The sequence below is a fragment of the Arabidopsis lyrata genome, assembly GCF_000004255.2.
Source record: "Arabidopsis lyrata subsp. lyrata unplaced genomic scaffold ARALYscaffold_5, whole genome shotgun sequence".
NCBI lineage: Eukaryota > Viridiplantae > Streptophyta > Magnoliopsida > Brassicales > Brassicaceae > Arabidopsis > Arabidopsis lyrata.
The window spans coordinates 16,313,265-16,331,438 of NW_003302551.1; the positions used below are offsets into that span (position 1 = coordinate 16,313,265).

At 35.3% G+C, this 18,174-nt stretch overlaps 4 protein-coding genes across 4 annotated transcripts; 1 reads left to right on the plus strand and 3 right to left on the minus strand.

The window, feature by feature from the left end:
• The first annotated feature begins 205 nt into the window (after positions 1-205).
• On the plus strand, positions 206-4,680 carry LOC9312238 (vacuolar-sorting receptor 1). Its single transcript, XM_002876124.2, has 12 exons — positions 206-705; positions 816-1,508; positions 1,788-1,876; positions 1,990-2,059; positions 2,153-2,236; positions 2,400-2,476; positions 2,575-2,656; positions 3,115-3,197; positions 3,290-3,356; positions 3,903-4,031; positions 4,129-4,241; positions 4,340-4,680. The coding sequence occupies exons 1-12, from the start codon at positions 417-419 to the stop codon at positions 4,433-4,435; spliced, it is 1,872 nt and encodes a 623-aa protein (XP_002876170.1). The 5' UTR covers positions 206-416; the 3' UTR covers positions 4,436-4,680.
• LOC9312239 (mediator of RNA polymerase II transcription subunit 28) lies at positions 4,622-5,747 on the minus strand. The gene is made up of 3 exons (XM_002877844.2): positions 5,481-5,747; positions 4,965-5,080; positions 4,622-4,880 (listed from the first exon to the last, which is right to left on the minus strand). The coding sequence occupies exons 1-3, from the start codon at positions 5,698-5,700 to the stop codon at positions 4,746-4,748; spliced, it is 471 nt and encodes a 156-aa protein (XP_002877890.1). The 5' UTR covers positions 5,701-5,747; the 3' UTR covers positions 4,622-4,745.
• Positions 5,748-6,208: 461 nt separating this feature from the next.
• On the minus strand, positions 6,209-8,962 carry LOC110228383 (IQ domain-containing protein IQM3). Its single transcript, XM_021025722.1, has 9 exons — positions 8,560-8,962; positions 8,365-8,479; positions 8,020-8,085; positions 7,821-7,909; positions 7,633-7,720; positions 7,403-7,549; positions 7,211-7,303; positions 6,983-7,084; positions 6,209-6,830 (listed from the first exon to the last, which is right to left on the minus strand). The coding sequence occupies exons 1-9, from the start codon at positions 8,787-8,789 to the stop codon at positions 6,390-6,392; spliced, it is 1,371 nt and encodes a 456-aa protein (XP_020881381.1). The 5' UTR covers positions 8,790-8,962; the 3' UTR covers positions 6,209-6,389.
• Positions 8,963-14,894: 5,932 nt separating this feature from the next.
• LOC9313959 (monodehydroascorbate reductase 1, peroxisomal) lies at positions 14,895-17,967 on the minus strand. Its single transcript, XM_021025723.1, has 10 exons — positions 17,824-17,967; positions 17,256-17,327; positions 17,112-17,163; positions 16,912-16,992; positions 16,639-16,758; positions 16,326-16,544; positions 16,116-16,234; positions 15,795-15,920; positions 15,567-15,707; positions 14,895-15,438 (listed from the first exon to the last, which is right to left on the minus strand). The coding sequence occupies exons 1-10, from the start codon at positions 17,872-17,874 to the stop codon at positions 15,115-15,117; spliced, it is 1,305 nt and encodes a 434-aa protein (XP_020881382.1). The 5' UTR covers positions 17,875-17,967; the 3' UTR covers positions 14,895-15,114.
• Between the last annotated feature and the right edge of the window lie 207 nt (positions 17,968-18,174).

Here is an 18,174-nt window from a genome sequence, read left to right on the forward strand (position 1 = left end):
TCACATTAAAAGATTGCCCACGTGTTTCCCGTTTACTATTCTTAGATTATTATCCAATTTCTATAAACTGTTTTTCAATAATCCACGTTCCTGAAACGACAAAGAAGAACAATTCAATAAAGTGATAAACCCTTCTCCATACTTAAAACTAATTAATAAAATTACTCTAACATTCATGAATCTAAAATCCTAATTACCATAATTTATCCATTAGATTAAATCTTTCTTCTCTTCCTTAACTTAGAAGACTCTTAACTCTCTTAAACTGTTCACTTCCTTCACACGATTCAAATAAAGCTTCGTACATTTCGCCTCGAAATCTTCGTTCTAGGGTTTCGGATCTTAATTAGCAAAATCTCTGATCTTTATCTCTTTCAATCAATTGGGTAAGTTCTAAAGGAAGGAACTTTGGAATCATGAAGCTAGGGTTTTTCACTCTCTCGTTTCTTCTGATCTTGAATCTATCAATGGGTAGATTCGTTGTGGAGAAGAACAATCTCAAAGTTACATCACCTGATTCGATCAAAGGTATTTACGAATGTGCCATTGGGAATTTCGGAGTTCCTCAATACGGTGGTACTTTAGTCGGCACCGTCGTCTATCCTAAATCCAATCAGAAAGCTTGTAAAAGCTACAGCGATTTCGATATCTCCTTCAAATCTAAACCTGGACGATTACCCACTTTTGTCCTTATCGATCGTGGAGGTTCGATTTCGATTTCCAAATCAAAGTTCTTCCCTTTTTAGTTTTTCCCTTAATTGGGGATTCAAAAGATCTGTTTTTGATTCAATTGTGGAACTGAATTTTGTTTTCAGATTGTTATTTCACTTTGAAAGCATGGATAGCTCAACAAGCTGGAGCAGCTGCGATTCTTGTAGCTGATAGTAAAGTTGAGCCATTGATTACAATGGATACACCTGAAGAAGATAAATCTGATGCGGATTATCTTCAAAACATTACTATTCCTTCTGCTCTCATTACTAAAACATTGGGAGACAGTATAAAGTCTGCGCTTTCTGGTGGTGACATGGTTAACATGAAACTAGACTGGACTGAGTCTGTTCCGCATCCTGATGAGCGTGTAGAGTATGAATTGTGGACTAATAGCAATGACGAGTGTGGGAAGAAGTGTGATACTCAGATTGAGTTTCTTAAGAATTTTAAAGGAGCTGCTCAGATTCTTGAGAAAGGTGGGCATACTCAGTTCACGCCACATTATATCACCTGGTACTGTCCTGAAGCTTTTACGCTGAGTAAACAGTGCAAGTCTCAGTGCATCAACCATGGAAGGTACTGTGCGCCTGATCCTGAGCAGGATTTTACAAAAGGGTATGATGGAAAGGATGTTGTCGTTCAGAATCTACGCCAGGCTTGCGTCTACAGAGTGATGAATGAGAGCGGTAAGCCTTGGGTCTGGTGGGACTATGTGACTGACTTTGCCATCCGGTGTCCAATGAAGGAGAAGAAGTACACCAAGGAATGCGCAGATGAAATTATTAAGTCCCTTGGTGAGTTTAATGCTTCATTACTCCCATGGTCTTTGCTCCTCTGATATCATTTAATTGACTCATTATCTGTGGCTGGACATTAGTCTGGAAACTGAATAGTATTTCGGCTATCAGCACTGATTGATGTCAATCACCTTACCTTGTATGGCCTTCTTGAAGCCTTATATTCACCAGTTGGATATTTTGTTACTTTCAAGTTTGTGCATTTTCATCCTAAATTTTCTGACTATCAGCTCAAAGTGGCTTATTTTGGAATTATTTTGTTTTATATGCATTCAGGCATTGATCTCAAGAAGGTGGACAAGTGTATCGGAGACCCTGAAGCAGATGTGGAGAACCCAGTTCTTAAAGCAGAGCAGGAGTCCCAGGTTTACCTTTTTGCAACCAATTGGCTCTTACACGTCTTTTCTAGATCTTGTTGGTTTTAAGTTGCCATATATTCTCCATTGATTTATGTGTTCTTAAAATGATTCTATTTCAGATAGGCAAAGGTTCCCGTGGAGACGTGACTATACTCCCAACTCTTGTCGTGAACAACAGACAATACAGAGGTATTGAGGAAATGCTGACTCGTCAGTTTTTCCTCCCTTTGTACAGCGTCTTACTTAATTTTTTGCTTATTGAATTATCTTTCATGCTTTTAGGTAAATTGGAAAAAGGGGCAGTGCTTAAAGCTATGTGTTCGGGTTTTCAAGAGTCAACAGAACCAGCTATCTGTCTTACTGAAGGTTCTATTATCCACGACATTTGCAACTCTATTTTTTTATCAGCAACTCTATGTTAAAATAATTTCTTTCTAAACTTGGCATTAGAGTTATCCTTGATTACTTTATCTATTGTATAATGAGGGAGGGGGAGGACAGTTTTCAGATATGCTTCTGGTTTTTGCAGATTTGGAAACTAATGAATGTTTGGAAAACAACGGTGGATGCTGGCAAGATAAATCTGCCAACATTACTGCATGCCGGGTATCATTTGGGCATGCTATTTTTTTTTACCTAACTTTTGGTTTTGTTGTTGCTACTATGACTGAATACTCTTATTTTGGTATGAATCGACATTTTAGGATACTTTTAGGGGAAGATTGTGTGAGTGCCCTACTGTTCAAGGTGTGAAATTTGTTGGTGACGGTTACACTCACTGCAAAGGTAAATTATTTTTTATTTGTGTAGCTTGACATGTTTTGTGTGAAACAAGATACAGAAGAATGCCATAGCCTCTTCTTAGTTCGTCTATTCTAATTCAAGTATTTCTGTTACTGGTAGTCAAGCACTACTCAAATTCGTCCCTTGTCGATATTTTCTTGGAATCAAATTAGATGGTTGATTCCACGTGACAATGATATAAAGATTGATAAATAAACTTGTAAAATCCACTGATTAAATTTTTCATTGAAAAAGTTTAAACTTGAGGATATTCAATCATAGAACTGAGTGGAAAAGTGAAGATTTTGGTTTTTTGCTTGCTGTGAAAAGCAATGTTCCAAAACGTTCTACAGATTTTTCCCCTTTGCGTAAAACATAAGTTTTCTTACTAAAATCTTTGTTAAGGTACTATTTCTGTATCCATATGTATGTGGTGCTCTCAATGTTATTTCACTTGGCAGCCTCTGGAGCTTTACATTGTGGTATCAACAATGGAGGATGCTGGAGAGAATCCCGAGGTGGCTTCACTTACTCTGCTTGCGTAGTAAGTATTTCGTCTTCTATGTCAATGTTTTTGAACAATTATCTTCATAGCCTAAAATAAAACTTCTTTCGTTCTTGAAATGGATTTTTCAGGATGATCATTCAAAGGATTGCAAATGCCCACATGGGTTCAAGGGCGATGGAGTGAAGAGCTGTGAAGGTACTTATTATTAAGTAATGTTTACTAGCATATAAATTACATGTGGTCTACTTGCATATAGATTCTAACCATGTGTGACGAAGCACTATTAGAAAACATCTACATCATAGTATCATACTGAGTCTAGTGCTGTTTTAGCGTATAACAACGATTTTGAAGTCTAAAACATCTATTTTTAAGAAACAGAAGGAGTATTCATACTTGAAAATGGCGTTTGCATGAAGATATTAATATTTGTGAAGTAGCTGTAGTATATATGCATTCTGTTCCTTTTGATTAGCATGAAAATTTGGGATACTTACATATTACTGCTAGGTAGTGTTTTATTTGCATAGGGAGCTCTATGACGATTTATTATTTGGCAGGCATCACTAGTACCATGCTATTAAGCTTATTGTTTACATGCATGCATGTTGGTATAGAATATTCTGTTCAGATACACAAATATCAGTGAAATTTTGGGTTGTAATCAATCAAAGAAGTGAGATCATTGATAAAACGTAGAGTTCAAATTCATAATCATATTCTTTTGATTAAATGTGTTAGATGTGGACGAGTGCAAAGAAAAAACGGTGTGCCAGTGCCCAGAGTGCAAATGTAAAAACACATGGGGAAGTTATGAATGCAGCTGCAGCAATGGTTTGCTTTACATGCGTGAGCACGACACTTGCATAGGTAAACGAAAAGAGATCTTCCTTCCTCCTAGGCCCATACTTAATTTGGAGTCATTAATCAGATTGATTTTCTGCTTTTGAATCTGGTGAATGTGTAGGTTCAGGCAAAGTTGGAACCACAAAACTCAGCTGGAGCTTTTTGTGGTTTCTTATAATCGGAGTGGGTGTTGCAGGTCTTTCTGGATATGCAGTCTACAAATACAGAATCAGGGTATATGATGTTCTTTACTCTGGTCTTGTTATCATATTACAATATACGAAGTTTTTTGCTGTCTAGATAGACGCTAAGTAACAATCGAAATTATGCAGAGTTACATGGATGCGGAAATTAGAGGGATCATGGCACAGTACATGCCTTTGGAAAGCCAACCACCCAACACAAGTGGTCATCATATGGATATATGAGTGAAGTTATCAGCACAGCCAAGAGACTCTCTTTCTATGAGTAGCTTCTTCTAAGTTTCCATGTAAATGAATCTATGGACTTATACAACTCTAGAGAAAAGAAAAAGCCGCAAACAATAATAAGTGTATGTGCACGTTTTGTAAGAAATGTGGATTTGCAGGTACAGTCTGCCTTTTGTCTGCATATTTTACTCTTGCAATGTAAAATAGACATAAATGGATGAATAATGAGTAGAGTTACATTATTTACTATTGAAACTAACTTAAATCCATATAAGAACAAGAACAAAATAGTTAGATTGAGATGTTGTTATACTTTCTCCAGCTCAACTCTGTGTTTCTCAATCTGTTCTTTCACTAGCTTCTGCGATTCTTGGAAAAGCCTTGAGTGCTTCTTTATAAGCTCATCCTTTGTCTGAAGCTCTTCCTCCATTACTGCAATCTCCTGTTAAAGAACAGAAACTGGTCAAGACAAAAATTGGGTTTGGGATTTCACAATGGCGGATTTTGAAGTGAACCAAAGCTGAACCTTTCTAAGGCTTTCAGCTCTTGTGGGCGAGCGATCTTCTCGCTTCAATCCCATGAAGTAAAGCTGGAGCTTTTTCGCAGCTTCCATGAAATCTCTGGCGTGCCGCTCAACATCAACTGCAGAGTTCAGTGAGGGGAATTAAGAAATTAGCCCTTTCCCTCGATTCAATCCACAAATCAAATCATTAAGATCAACGAGCAAGCTAGAATATCGAATATGGAATCAAATCAGGATCAAAGCTTCGGTTTAAACTGAATTCTAAGCACAAATTCACTTAGATCATAAGTTAAGCAAGTGAACTAAACAAGAGCTATCTAAATGATATTCTCCAGCAGAGAAACAAACAAAACTTCCAAACTATCATCACTAGACAACAAGTCACTGCTTTTCTACACTCAACAAGACTTCAAACTACAGTATTATGAAATAACACAAACCAAAACCCTAGAAGGTGAAATTGGTATGAAGAACCGAGACTATAAATAATTCAAGATGGAGAGTAGAAAAGGGACTGACTTTGATGAGAAGGATGAGGAGAGCGGTCGATTGCTTGAAGCTCCCTCGCGGGTAAACATGGCAACAGAGCAGCTTCCAAAGCCGTGACGCAAGCCATAATGTCCTCTATGTCATGATTCTGATTGTTCGAGGGCGTTTCCGGTGATGTAATTCCCGGTGGACGGTCAGGAGGAGACGGCGAAGGGTCAGAAGACGGCGGCGGCTTTTGCTGATAATCCATTAACGCCAATCTCGATCTTTCTTTCTCTCTGTTTATTTGCCTCAACGTTTTTAGTAAATCGAATTCCAGATTGGATATTTCTTAATTGGGCTTATTGGGCCCATTTCCCACATTCTTAATTGTTAGGAATTGTGCAATTTTTATTTTTTTGACATCATGAATTATGCAATTTAAAAATATCTAATTGGCTCAAAATTAATTTAAATAAATATATATATTACGAAATAGATGACTTAATAATTTATTTCTTGTTACAAAAAGAGACAGAACAACATTTTCTAATAGTCTAATACTATAATCAGTGATGTCATAAGATATAACAGATGATGGCTTTTGTAACAAATTTTTACTCCTTTGATATCAAAAAATGAAAAATTATTGATTCCTTATGTAATTTTTACTCCAAATTAAATAAATTACATCATAACTTAAGATAAGTTTGTTAATTTTTCGCTATGGATTTTCTTATGAAACTTGTAGAATAAAGTAAGCGATTGACTAAAAACTGTAAGTCTGTAACCGTTCTCTTCATTATCAGTGAAAGTAGCTTTTACACATAAAACACATCTCTCATTCTCTGACTTCTGATTCACAATCATTCAGGTGCAAAGAAAACAACAAAAACCTTAGATAGAGAACTCACACATTAAGTTACAGAAGAAAGATTCTGATTAACTACTAACATATGATCAGACATCAAGCTTCCCGGTCGGAGAAAGTCTGCTACTCCGGTATCTAGGAGACAAGTTAACAAACTCCAAAGCTTGTGTTCTAAGCTGAACCGGATAATCAGCTGCACAACCGATTCTTGGACCAGCTCCTGTCGACCATTTCAGTGTCAGCTGATGACCCAACTGTAAAGATTTCGACTGTTTCTTCGAGTTTATCCTTAGTAGCATCGATTTCTGCGGTACGTTAGCTTTTGGACTCTCAAGTCCACCTGAGAGTGTCCTCTGGTAACTACTCCGCTTCGCCTCCTCAAGTGTTCCGACTGTTCCGTTACTGTTCTCATCTGTTTCAGTCTCTACTTGGAATGTGGTGTTCTCTTTCTTTAAGAGTTCCGGTTCAGATCCTCCGTTGGATTTCGCATAATCATCGTAGTTGTCTGAATCTTCACTAGCTTTATGCACCTACACATACATAGATATATTAGCTGTCAAGTGCTCTAAACAACCAAACTCTAGTTAATGATATCATTCAGCAACCAAGATTAGAACAACCTAAACTAGTCTATAAATAAAATCAAGAAGATTTTAGTGCGTTGAGTAAAACAAGGGTTTACCTCAACATCGTCTAGGTTCACTGTGTTCTCTCTGAGAAACCCGAGAAATGTGTCGAGGCTATCATCTGACGGCCTGTAATGTCCGCTATATGCAGAGATTGTCTTGAGAAAAAACAGGAGACAGAACGATCAAACAGAGAAATCACAAAAGGTAGACATAACAAAGTTGATATGAATGAATATGTATCTCAACCGCTCTAAGAAAAAGACTTGGCCTTATTAAATTACCTTGAGAACTCCATTGTCAACAATCACCCTCCCGGCGGCTAATGTTGCTCCTCCAGCCAAAAAGCTAGAGTGATGGAACTTTCCTTTCTTTTTCTGAAGTAAACATAAACCAAGAAAAGAACCATTATGAATCTTTTTCAATACTAATATCAACTCATAACCAATTTAAAGATATAACAGTTTTTAACTTACCAGACCAGCATAGAGTTTCTTGAAAGTACTCATAACAAAGATCCATTTTGTTCCCTCAGATCCATGCATCGTGTGTAGAAACTTTCCGGTTAACTTGTGAACAATCTTCCCTTCTATGATCACATACTCATACTCTTCCCTCTCTTGCTGATACCCAAAAAAAACTTATATGAGAAATCCCCAAAAACATGTAAAAACAAAATTGACAAAAGAGAAAAAATGGCACATACAGGTCCAAGATATCTAATGCATTCCTGCTTAAGCTTCGACCTCGGACATTCGTTAAGATCCAGATCAATCCCTTCTCCAACATCCAACCTGCAACCAAAAAAAAAAAAAACGAAAATAAGAATTATCACCTAAAAAAGATTCTTGAACTACAAGAAATACTAACAAAATGAACATTAGATAGTCATACCAGTAAAAGAATGGCTGACCAGCATCAGCTTTACACCATTCTTCATAGTATTTATGCAGATTGTGTCCATACCGGTGTCGAGGATCAATCTGATTTTCAAAAATTTCATATTTTGAGTCTTGTTTTTACATTTGATCAGAATATTAACACAAACAAAAAAAAATGAAATTTGTAGGAAAAAGGGTAAAAAAGGAATTACAGCTTCAATCCAATGCTGAAAGGCCAATTTCTGAGCTTTGTCCACTATAGACAGACCCTTCCCCACCTAAACCCATAACCAAACCACAAGATTACAAAACCAATTAACCAAGTGGATATTATTTTTTTCTTACAATAATATCTTTTGTGAAATTTAATCTTCACATATTTTCTTCTTAATTTTAATCAAAAGGCGACTCAACATTCAGTGATATATTAAGGAAAAGAAATCATAAAGTTCAACTAGAAATTTTGTGAAAAAACGTTGAACTTAGGGAATTATAAGCAAATAAAATCTCAAAGCTCAACGAATTTTTTAATAACAAAAATAAAATAAAAGACAAACCTTAGAAGCATTCAAGCTCACACGATTCCACCTAGAAACAGCAGTTTCAGGTCTCGAGTAATCGAAAAACGAGATCGTACTATGATTAAGCCTCGCATAATCCATCGCTTGCCACCTTTTTACCATCATTAATCAACACGTTAATGACTCATACTAATCTAATTAAAATTTAATCAGTGTTTATAATTAATTTACCAGAGCTCTTCGGCGACAACGACAGAGTCTGCTAATCTACGCCGCGTACGATAACTTCTGTAGACCTTCTGTAATTTCACCGCCGCCAATCTACTCGAGTCGTCACACGCGCCTTCAAGAGCGTCGCCGTGTGAGGATATCTCACAACGGTCTACCGGAGAAATGAGGATCTCTCCGGCGCCGTGTGAGAACGGCGAAGACTGGAAATCGAAGTTGGCGACTACCTGCATCTTCTTCTCTGAGTAACTAAGTCAGACCAAAGAGAGGATTATCTCACTTGGATGTTACTGTCTGAAGAAGAAACGAAACTCAGAGAAAATGGAGGATTTGTGAATATTGAGAGAGAGAAGAAGAAATATCCAAATGTGTTTGTTCTGCTATCAGTGTTGTGTCATCTGTATGTATTTTATTTATATATATAGAAAATAAATGGCCCATTCTTCTTTATATCCTAATTACTTCTTTATTTTCTAATTTTGTTTCTTTTTCCCATTTTGACAAGTTTTTTTTTAATTCTGTTTTCCTTGTGGGATATAGACAGGTAAGATTGCCATTTTATTTTTGTTCGCAGTTGATGGTGATTATTGGAGTATAGAATTAATTAATATACAGATGTCATTGATTTATTTTGTTAATAATATCAATGCAGGTTAGGTACTTAGGTGTTAATTTTTTAAATATATACTCCATTGATTCAGTTTAGCTGAGAAAAAAAATTATCAATGTAGGTTAAGCGCCTAATGTAAGTGGAGTCATGGTCATACTCGTTTGGATCCTGCATTTTCTTATCCAATTACAAAAACGTGGATACGTGAAATGTGTAAGCGTAACTATTAATGTAAATGAAAAGCCTTAACAAAAAAAAATGTAGATGAACGCTCATTAATGCATATGAAATATAACACGTATGCGAAAATAACTTGAATGACAACACTATACATAAAGCATCATAAAGACACATGTCTGGCTCTCTCTATCTACCAGGAAGTTAAATATAAGAGCAAACGCAGTGGCACACTTGTTACTCGGGTGTTAGTTATAAACAATTGAGAAATATTGCAAAAGTTACCTTTTCAACAAAAATTGGGTGTAGACTTACACTCAAGTGTGAGGTATTATAAAAACAGAAAAAAATTTCTTCTCTCTATCTCTCTCTATCTTTTCTCTCTTTCTCTTTTAATTATAACAATAAACAATTACTTACATCCACAATTACACATGCTCCACTGCGTTTGCTCTAATAGTGACTGTGTCACTGAAGATCATCATTCCGTATTTTTGTACATACTGTAATATTTTGCTTAAGTCACGGACTACTAAAATTATATAAATTCTATGTGTCATGAAAGCAATTTTACACTTTTATTAGTAGGAATATAGGATCATTAGAATCCAATCCACACGTAAAAACATTTGATCTTCGATCGAATATTACTTACTGATTTATAAAGTAGAATATTCACTCCGTCAAAAGTGAAAGAAAGAAAAAAAAAGGTGGAATATATTCACTTTTTCCTGTTTAGTGGGTCTCCAAATGACTTATCAATTGTAAATGGGTCTTGTTACATAATACAAGTGCATCAGAAAACATGCGATGTCAGGCTTATGTATAAGAGATTATTCGTTTTCTTATAATAAAAGATTATACTTCTGCAGTTTCATATATCCATCATCATTTTCATTATGTTCCTTCTTTTGTTTTCTGGTCATAATTATTACAACGACATGAAATTGTTAATCACGCGCGTGGAAGTGACAAGCGTCAAACCGGAAATAATGGTCGACTATCCAGTATCACTAGATTACTATTGGAATAAGACTTCCAAAAAATGGCACTATGCAAAAGGAAAAAAGAACGTTTCGATGTTCGGAAGAGAGACGACGAGACATCAAACATACACAATGATAGTTTGAGCTATACTTATTTCACATACATATATATATATATATATATATATATATATTATAGGATCTTATTCTAACACAAAACTAATGTCTTATTATAATCACCTTATGTTATATAATTGGTTTCATCATATGATTTTGATGAAATATGAAAGGAATTTTGTATTCATCATGCGGACTTAAATAGATATCTCATGAAAGATTTGTCAAAAATGACAAATAAGTCAACAAAATAATAGACCGTAACCAAAGTACATCTTTAAAACCATGATTTGAGTAATTCTTCATTCTTCAACGTGTTTTATTCCGAATTTTATCTTTATAGGGACATTTGAACTTATGTACTTCTCTCTAGCTGTCACAATGGAATGACATTTGCACAATATAAACAAAATTTGTATTTGATTCAGACAAATTATTATTCAAATAACAATGGATGACGTGAATCCGAACTCAATGTGTCATGTTACAAGTAGTAGATGTCATAGTTTTCATAATCAAAAAGTATATTTGAATAAATACTAACCAAATGAGCATACGCTAAATTTGTCAAACTAGTCCTGACCTAAATGGACATACGTTGGATTCTTTCGTGGAGGTTGGCTAAGTTGACTTTGGTTCCAAGGTAGTTCCAGTTGAAAGAAATTGAGTTTCAATACATTAGCTAAAATCGTTGTTAAGAGCATCTCCAATGCCCACCTCTATATTTTTCTTTATTTTAGAGAAATTCTATTTTAGAGAAGATTTTGCTCCAATGTATATAGAGTAATTCAATGTCTTTCTTCTCTATTTTAGAGGAATTACTCTATTTTAGAAAAATACATTGGAGCAAAATCTCCTCTAAAATATATTTTCTCTAAAATAGAGGAAAATATAGAGGTGGACATTGGAAATGGTCTAAGACAATTTAGTTACATTTAGTTCGTTTAGATCTATATATAATGCTACAGCCCATGATTAGTTTATGTAACGTACGTGGACATGATCGGCACGTAGGAACTAATTCGTCGTCGGTTAGTTTCAATTATGTCTAATTTTAATTATACTAACAATTTAATTAAACTGTTGTGGTTTAGACGTCGTTGTCATATGCGAGGTAATGCTACGTTATATAGTCGATAGACTACATCTATTCTTTTGAGTTACAAATCTTCTATGCTAATATAATCAGAGTTGTGAGGATTGAAAGTTTGGTGTACTTAATATTGTAACCGGTATAACCATTAATTTCAGAACATTTTGCTAAATCCAGTCTAATGTGTAGGAATCCTCCTAAAATATAGATATTAGTAATCGACAAGAAGCATGCATGAACCTTCTTTTTTTAGGTTCTTCTACAGTGTATAAAGTAATCAATATATTAATATTGATTATTGACGGATATCTAGAAAATAAAGGATATATAAATTTGTTTGGTTGAAGAGTGACGAAGAAACGTAGAACGTAGTCGGAAGAAGCATGTGGTCCACGTGATTGACTTCTTCGCACGGGCACGAATCACGACCACTACCAACGACTCTTATCTCTTTGCGTGCTTGCATGTGAATCACATTGATCTACTCGTATACGTACGTACGGTCACTTTCTCCAAAGACCAAAGATCTATAGATTATATAGGTATATGGTGGTGTTTTGGTTTAATGTGGTGTATTTTTTCCAGCAATTCATATAAAATATCTAAAAGATATTATATTTAATATTCCATTTAGGATTTGAAAGAGATAAACCATCTCTAAATCAAAAGACTTGAATGTGTTAGGTTCAATGATCTACGTTGCTTTATACATGACTCTTTAAATATTTAGATCACCCACCGAAGTACTTTCTCTATAAAACTATTTTTCCCAAGGAAATTTATATAGAACACGAGGACAAATGCGCATAATATAATTCAAAAGGATAATTAGTATATCGATGGATATAAACAATTTGTCCGACTACCTAATTATTCCACTTCGTACAGCTGGGAAAACTTTGTCTGTTAGGACTTAGGAGAGCTTGAACTCCACATTATTTACTCGAATAAAGCGTCGTAGACTAAATAGTCCTCGACTTCACATGGCTACTAGCAGCGAATCGCAGATTTCTCAATTATTGAACTACATATATACACCGAGTAAAAATACCAGCTACATTACTAAAACTTAAAACACATTCCAAACACCAATTCGCTGAAATGTTCAACAAAATCGGCTGATATAAAAAAATCTGACCAGTCTAACATCACTTTTAAAAGCGTTCGTGAGTTTTGTTACTTTAGTAGGTGTTAGTTTAGTAATAAAATGAAAGATTTGTGCCATTTTAAGTAATTTCACATTAATTAATGCATGCAATATTCCGATGATGTCACTCAGACAGTGAATTTTTTTATTTGGCCCACAAAAAGATTTAATCATTTAACCATTTTTTATTTGGGGATGTGTCTTTAGTCAAGTGGTTAAGTCTATTTGACTCCGCTTTTCCCACCGGAGTTCGACTCCACTAAATCGCGTTACCCCGCGTAGTAGGGATTGGCTATTGATCGGGCTTTGTCGATCCAAAGTTGTCAAGAAAAAAAAAAAGATTTAATCATTTAACCATGAGAAAGACATGTCAATGTAAAATAAGGTGTTCATTAATTAGTATGTCTATAAATTGAGTTACAAGAGAAGTGTAAAGTTTATACCACCTTTAAACATCTTCGCATCTTATCTAAAGCTAAACAATAACGTTGTTTTTGTTTATATGTTAGTAGAAAGTTTTAAAACCTTGACGATAATGAGATGATTAGAGATGAATGTGTGTGAGGCCGTACACTTAATGTACCTTGTCGTTGATTCTGTACCACCACATCTTAAAAGTTTTATCTATTGAAGCGTTTTGTTCAGTGAGTGATTTGCAACATTGAAACTGATCGTAAAAATTGAAGTACCTGTAATATTTGTGTGTTCTGAATAAAAACGTTTACGTAGATAAAATCAATTGTTTTAACATAGTAATTAATAACGTTGAAAGTTGAAACTAATCATAAAAATTTTGTGGGAATTTCAAAAATATTTTCTTACACATATGTTATCCATTTTCAATTATACCTTTTGATAGGATTTTATAAAGATTTTCAAATGCTTTATAAAGATGATTTGGAGATCAAACCACCTTAAGCTGCCATAAACAATAGTAAGATTTATTTTAGCAAAAAAAAAAAATTAAGATTTTTTTTTTTTTTGAAAATAGATATAATTAAAAATAGACAACATATATGAGTATATTTTTTAAAAATATATATTATAAAAAGTATGTCTCTTAAATTTAACTTGTTAATTCTGAAAAACGTCATATGCAAACACACAAAATTACAGCAATTCGTTGACAAAGAAAAAAAACTTACAACTATTATAAATAGTGGATTAGGTTGATTTTTTTTAAGTCATAAATGTCCCACCATATTTGTTGTCTTTTTAGGGGAAAAACGTAGACACGTAAAATCAATTTATTCGTCCTCCTCCTCGCAAATTAAGCATATAGATATTAAATGAAAAATTCTGGTGAATACTTTTGGTTGTGAGCTTCACTGTCTTATTTATTGTCAATTCTTAAAATTTAAGACGACGACCTAACAATATGACCTCCATACTTAGTAGAGTTTGCCCCACCAACAAACTTTATGAATATGCATCACATCTTTCGTTATGCTAATTAATAAGGGTTTGGCTCATCCCATGTGAACCAATAGCCAAGGTTATTCCCATTACAAAAAAAAAAAACACTTATTATTAGTTTTAATGTTTTATGATAGCGTCCAAATTGGTATCGTTCAAAGAACCACAAAGTTGTTAAAAACAAAAACAAAATCGAACCAAGGAAAAACCTAAAATGTTGTTCACATTTTTTTTTTTTCTGATAGTAAAATTATGTTCAATCCTTGTTACCACAAAAAGTGAAAATCCAAAAAGCGAAGCAAAATGAAAACTGTATCAGACGATCACAGTATCTCATCTTTTCAATCAAATAAATCAATATTTGCGTTCAACATATCACATTATAAATGAACTTAGACCTAACTAAATATAACTAATATAAGAATTAGGTTTAACTGAATTCCACAGTAGTATATTCGATTTAGGCTAACAAAATGGACTCTAGTATCATGTTAAAATTTTATGAATTTCTAGCACAAAACTAACTGACAACGAATTGGTAGATTGAAGTGTATATGTACATACATATTTGTGACATAAGGTTTGCTATGTCAACCTTAATGCATATCAATATCTTTAAATATGAGTTTGTTAAAAGAAAATAACTCTAAGAAAACTAGTAGAGGGCCGTTCAATGCCCATTAGAGTCTACGAATTGATATTTGAAGGCCCATTTGCTTTCATATTGTAAATTACTACTCCCTTCATTTTTTTGGAGTGGTGACGTGTTCACATGAGAATTAAGAAAACCAAAGACAAATACTGAAATACATAAAACCAACACATGATCTAAAATGTGAATGTGGTTCAGGTTTCCTTTGCCGTAGACTCTTCTCATGGAGTTTTTAGAGAGGCAATACAAACACACAACTTATTTTTAGCAAACGTACTTAAAACTAAATATATTTGCTAAACATGTTTTTATTTTAACATGGAAGAGAAAAAGCGAGTTTGTTTGGTGGTTGTGTTTAACTCAGATCTTAGCTGCGAAGGAAATTCCTTGTTTCACGAGCTCGTCAAGACTCTCTGCAGAAGGTCGAGCTTTGGCGACTTTAGCCAAAGCCTTGTTCTCGTCTCCACTACCTCCCTCCATGAATGCTCCAACCACTTTACCACCTTGAACCCAGTATGCTCCAAATCTTGGTTTTGGGTTTGATGGATTGCTGTCTCCGAACAACACAGAGTCTCCTACGTTGTCTCCATAGAACTGCCACGAGAGGTCAAAGGAGCGAGAGTAGAAGAATGGAAGATAGTCGTATTCCTCCACCGCTGCACCTCCCTCAGCCGCTTTGATCGCCTGCCACAATGTATCACATATATAAACGCTTCTTCAGATATATACAACTGTGTGTTACCATCTAAGATTTAGGCCTCGAGAGTTTTGGTGTTTTAAACGATATCAGCCTTATTGTAAGCATCATTTACCTTAACAGCTTGCTCTGCTGATTTGCGGGAATGGTCAACATGCTCGACCCTTCTCACGTCTCCGTACATTTTCAAAGGGAAAGTGGCAACGTCACCAACAGCATAGACATCTGGAACACTTGTTTTGAAGAATGCGTCGGTCTGTGCGAAACAGTTAAGTGGTTAAAAGATGCAAAATCAGAAAGGTACGGGAGAAGAAGAAGAGGTGCACACGAAACAGATAGATACCTTAATTCCACCTTTGTCTTCCTCGACCTGTCCCTTGAATAAGGATGTCAATGGTTTTGCACCAACCCCAACTATCACAATGTCGGCTTCCAGTGTCCTCCCATCCTTAAGTTGTACTTCCTTCACCTGGAGGATAATAATAATACAAGTAAGACATTTGCACCGAGACCATTTGGAAAAGCTAATTAATCCAATTCGTCAAACGAAACCGAACCTAATAACATAACATTGTAATTTGGTTTTAGACTTTAGTTTCTTTCTTTTTGGTCAAAACGTAAATTAGATTGCCCACTCCTATTAGCTAATGTCTGTTTGGTTTACCTCTCCATTTGGCTGAGCAGTGAACCCAGATGCCACTGTTCCTTTAATGATCTTCACTCCCTTGTTTGTATAGTAAGTCTCATAGAAAGCAGCAATATCGGCGGTGAAAAGCCTAGGCACTGCGTGAAAATTAGGTTTTCATTACGTGTAATTAAACTAAGTAATACATATATGAATAACCGAAGTGCAAAAGGATATGAATCAACTTACTGCACCAAGGTTCAGGGAAAACCATAGTGACATCAAAATTGTTGATCCTCAAAGCTGCACTAAGCTCAAGACCAATGTAACCTCCGCCAACAACTACAGCCTTTCCACCTTTCTTTGCTTTAATTGCTTCAACCAATTTGTCGGCATCATCAATCTCTCTCAGATAGAGGATATTCTTAGAGTCTGCACCTTTTACTCCAAAATCAGTCAATCTGAAAAGCCTGCAAAGGAAGTAGTAAAGAGTTACGTTTCCTCTCCAGTAAGAATTTGTAAGAAGCTTTCTGATGTAGAAATGCAAGGATATCAGTCTTTACAGTAGAACCAGTTGCAATTATGAGAGTCTGATACTTGAAGACATCCCCTGCTGCACTGACAAGACTCTTGGCCGCAAGATCAGCTTTCACTATTTCTGTACTTAGTATCAACTCAATCCCTGCAAACACAATGATAGCGTAATCAGTTAAGCTTGCATAAAGAGTAATAGAGTGCTGAAGAAATTCCGTGGGATGATAGATATATCATCGATCAATGGGACTACATAGATAAGCAGGGCACTGATATTGGTGATGTGCACAGAGTTCATTACCTTTCTGCTTGTAGGATTCAGGAAGCAGTTTTTCTCCACCACTACCAACACAGCAATGGAACCCTGGAAGTCTAGCAGCACCTGCAATAGAAAGAAGATCGTAATTGTTTTTCAGAACAGAAAGCATAACCCAAAACCAAGTTTCAGAAAATTAAAACTAATCATTGTAGTTGGAAAAGTAAACCAGAAAATTGTCTTACCTTCAGGAAACAAATACCCCTTGCTAAGTGCAGGGCGTTCATATGGAGCCACCTAAGAAAAATATTGAGTAAATAAGGATCATAACTCATAAGTAACAAGACACACTGCATAATAACATTTTTCCAAATCGAGAGGAAGCTTACCGCCTCTTTCGAGATAACAGCCAATTCCCCTGGTTTAACCCCTTGATTAGCAAACTCCTTTGCTGCGTATCCCTACACACAAAAACGGAGAACAAGAAATAACAAAATCCAAAATCAGAGTTGCATTTGCTTCTCTACATTTCTCTGTTAACTAACTCCAATTGGAATTTTCTTCATTAACACTGTATGTGACAATGTTCTACGATCAATCTGAGCTAAAACAAACAACTGTAGAAACTAAAGAGGATCCTGAGGGTACTACAATCTGTGCAGAGGAAACCAGATTAAATCCATGTTTACGTCGCAAAATCGATCAATCAACATGCGATTGTTTGATTCAAAACAAGTTTCGATTTGTAAATTTATCTCAACGATTCTATAAACTAGAAGCAGAGCCACCGATCGGACGTTTAAATCTACGAATCAGAATCACAACAATCACCGTAATCTCTATCTGAATAACAATAACGAACTCAAAGCCAAAACAATTATGAGAATTGTGGTATTTCGCAACACAAAATCGAAATAAGCTAATGACTGAAAAACTTAAGGAGGAAGAAATACTAACGGCTGAGACACCGCCGCCGAGGATGATGTACTTAAAGCTCTTCTCCGCCATTTTATCCGATCGTCTGAAAGCGTTTTGTTATCTTGTCGCTGAAGTTGGTTTGTTGGAGAAGAAAAGAAAGAGCAAAAAGGCTAATATGAGCTGAGTGAGTCTAATTGGCTATAACTTAACCAGAACTCGGCCGTTGATTGGAGGATGTAGATAAAGATCTTACACGTGGCAATATTTTGGCCGTTGAATTTATCCAACCGTCGTGGTTCATTTCATGCTATAGGTGGGAAAGTAAAATTGATTAAGGACGGAAAACAAGGACTGATTAATTCTTGAAGTCTTTTTTAATTAACCCGAAAA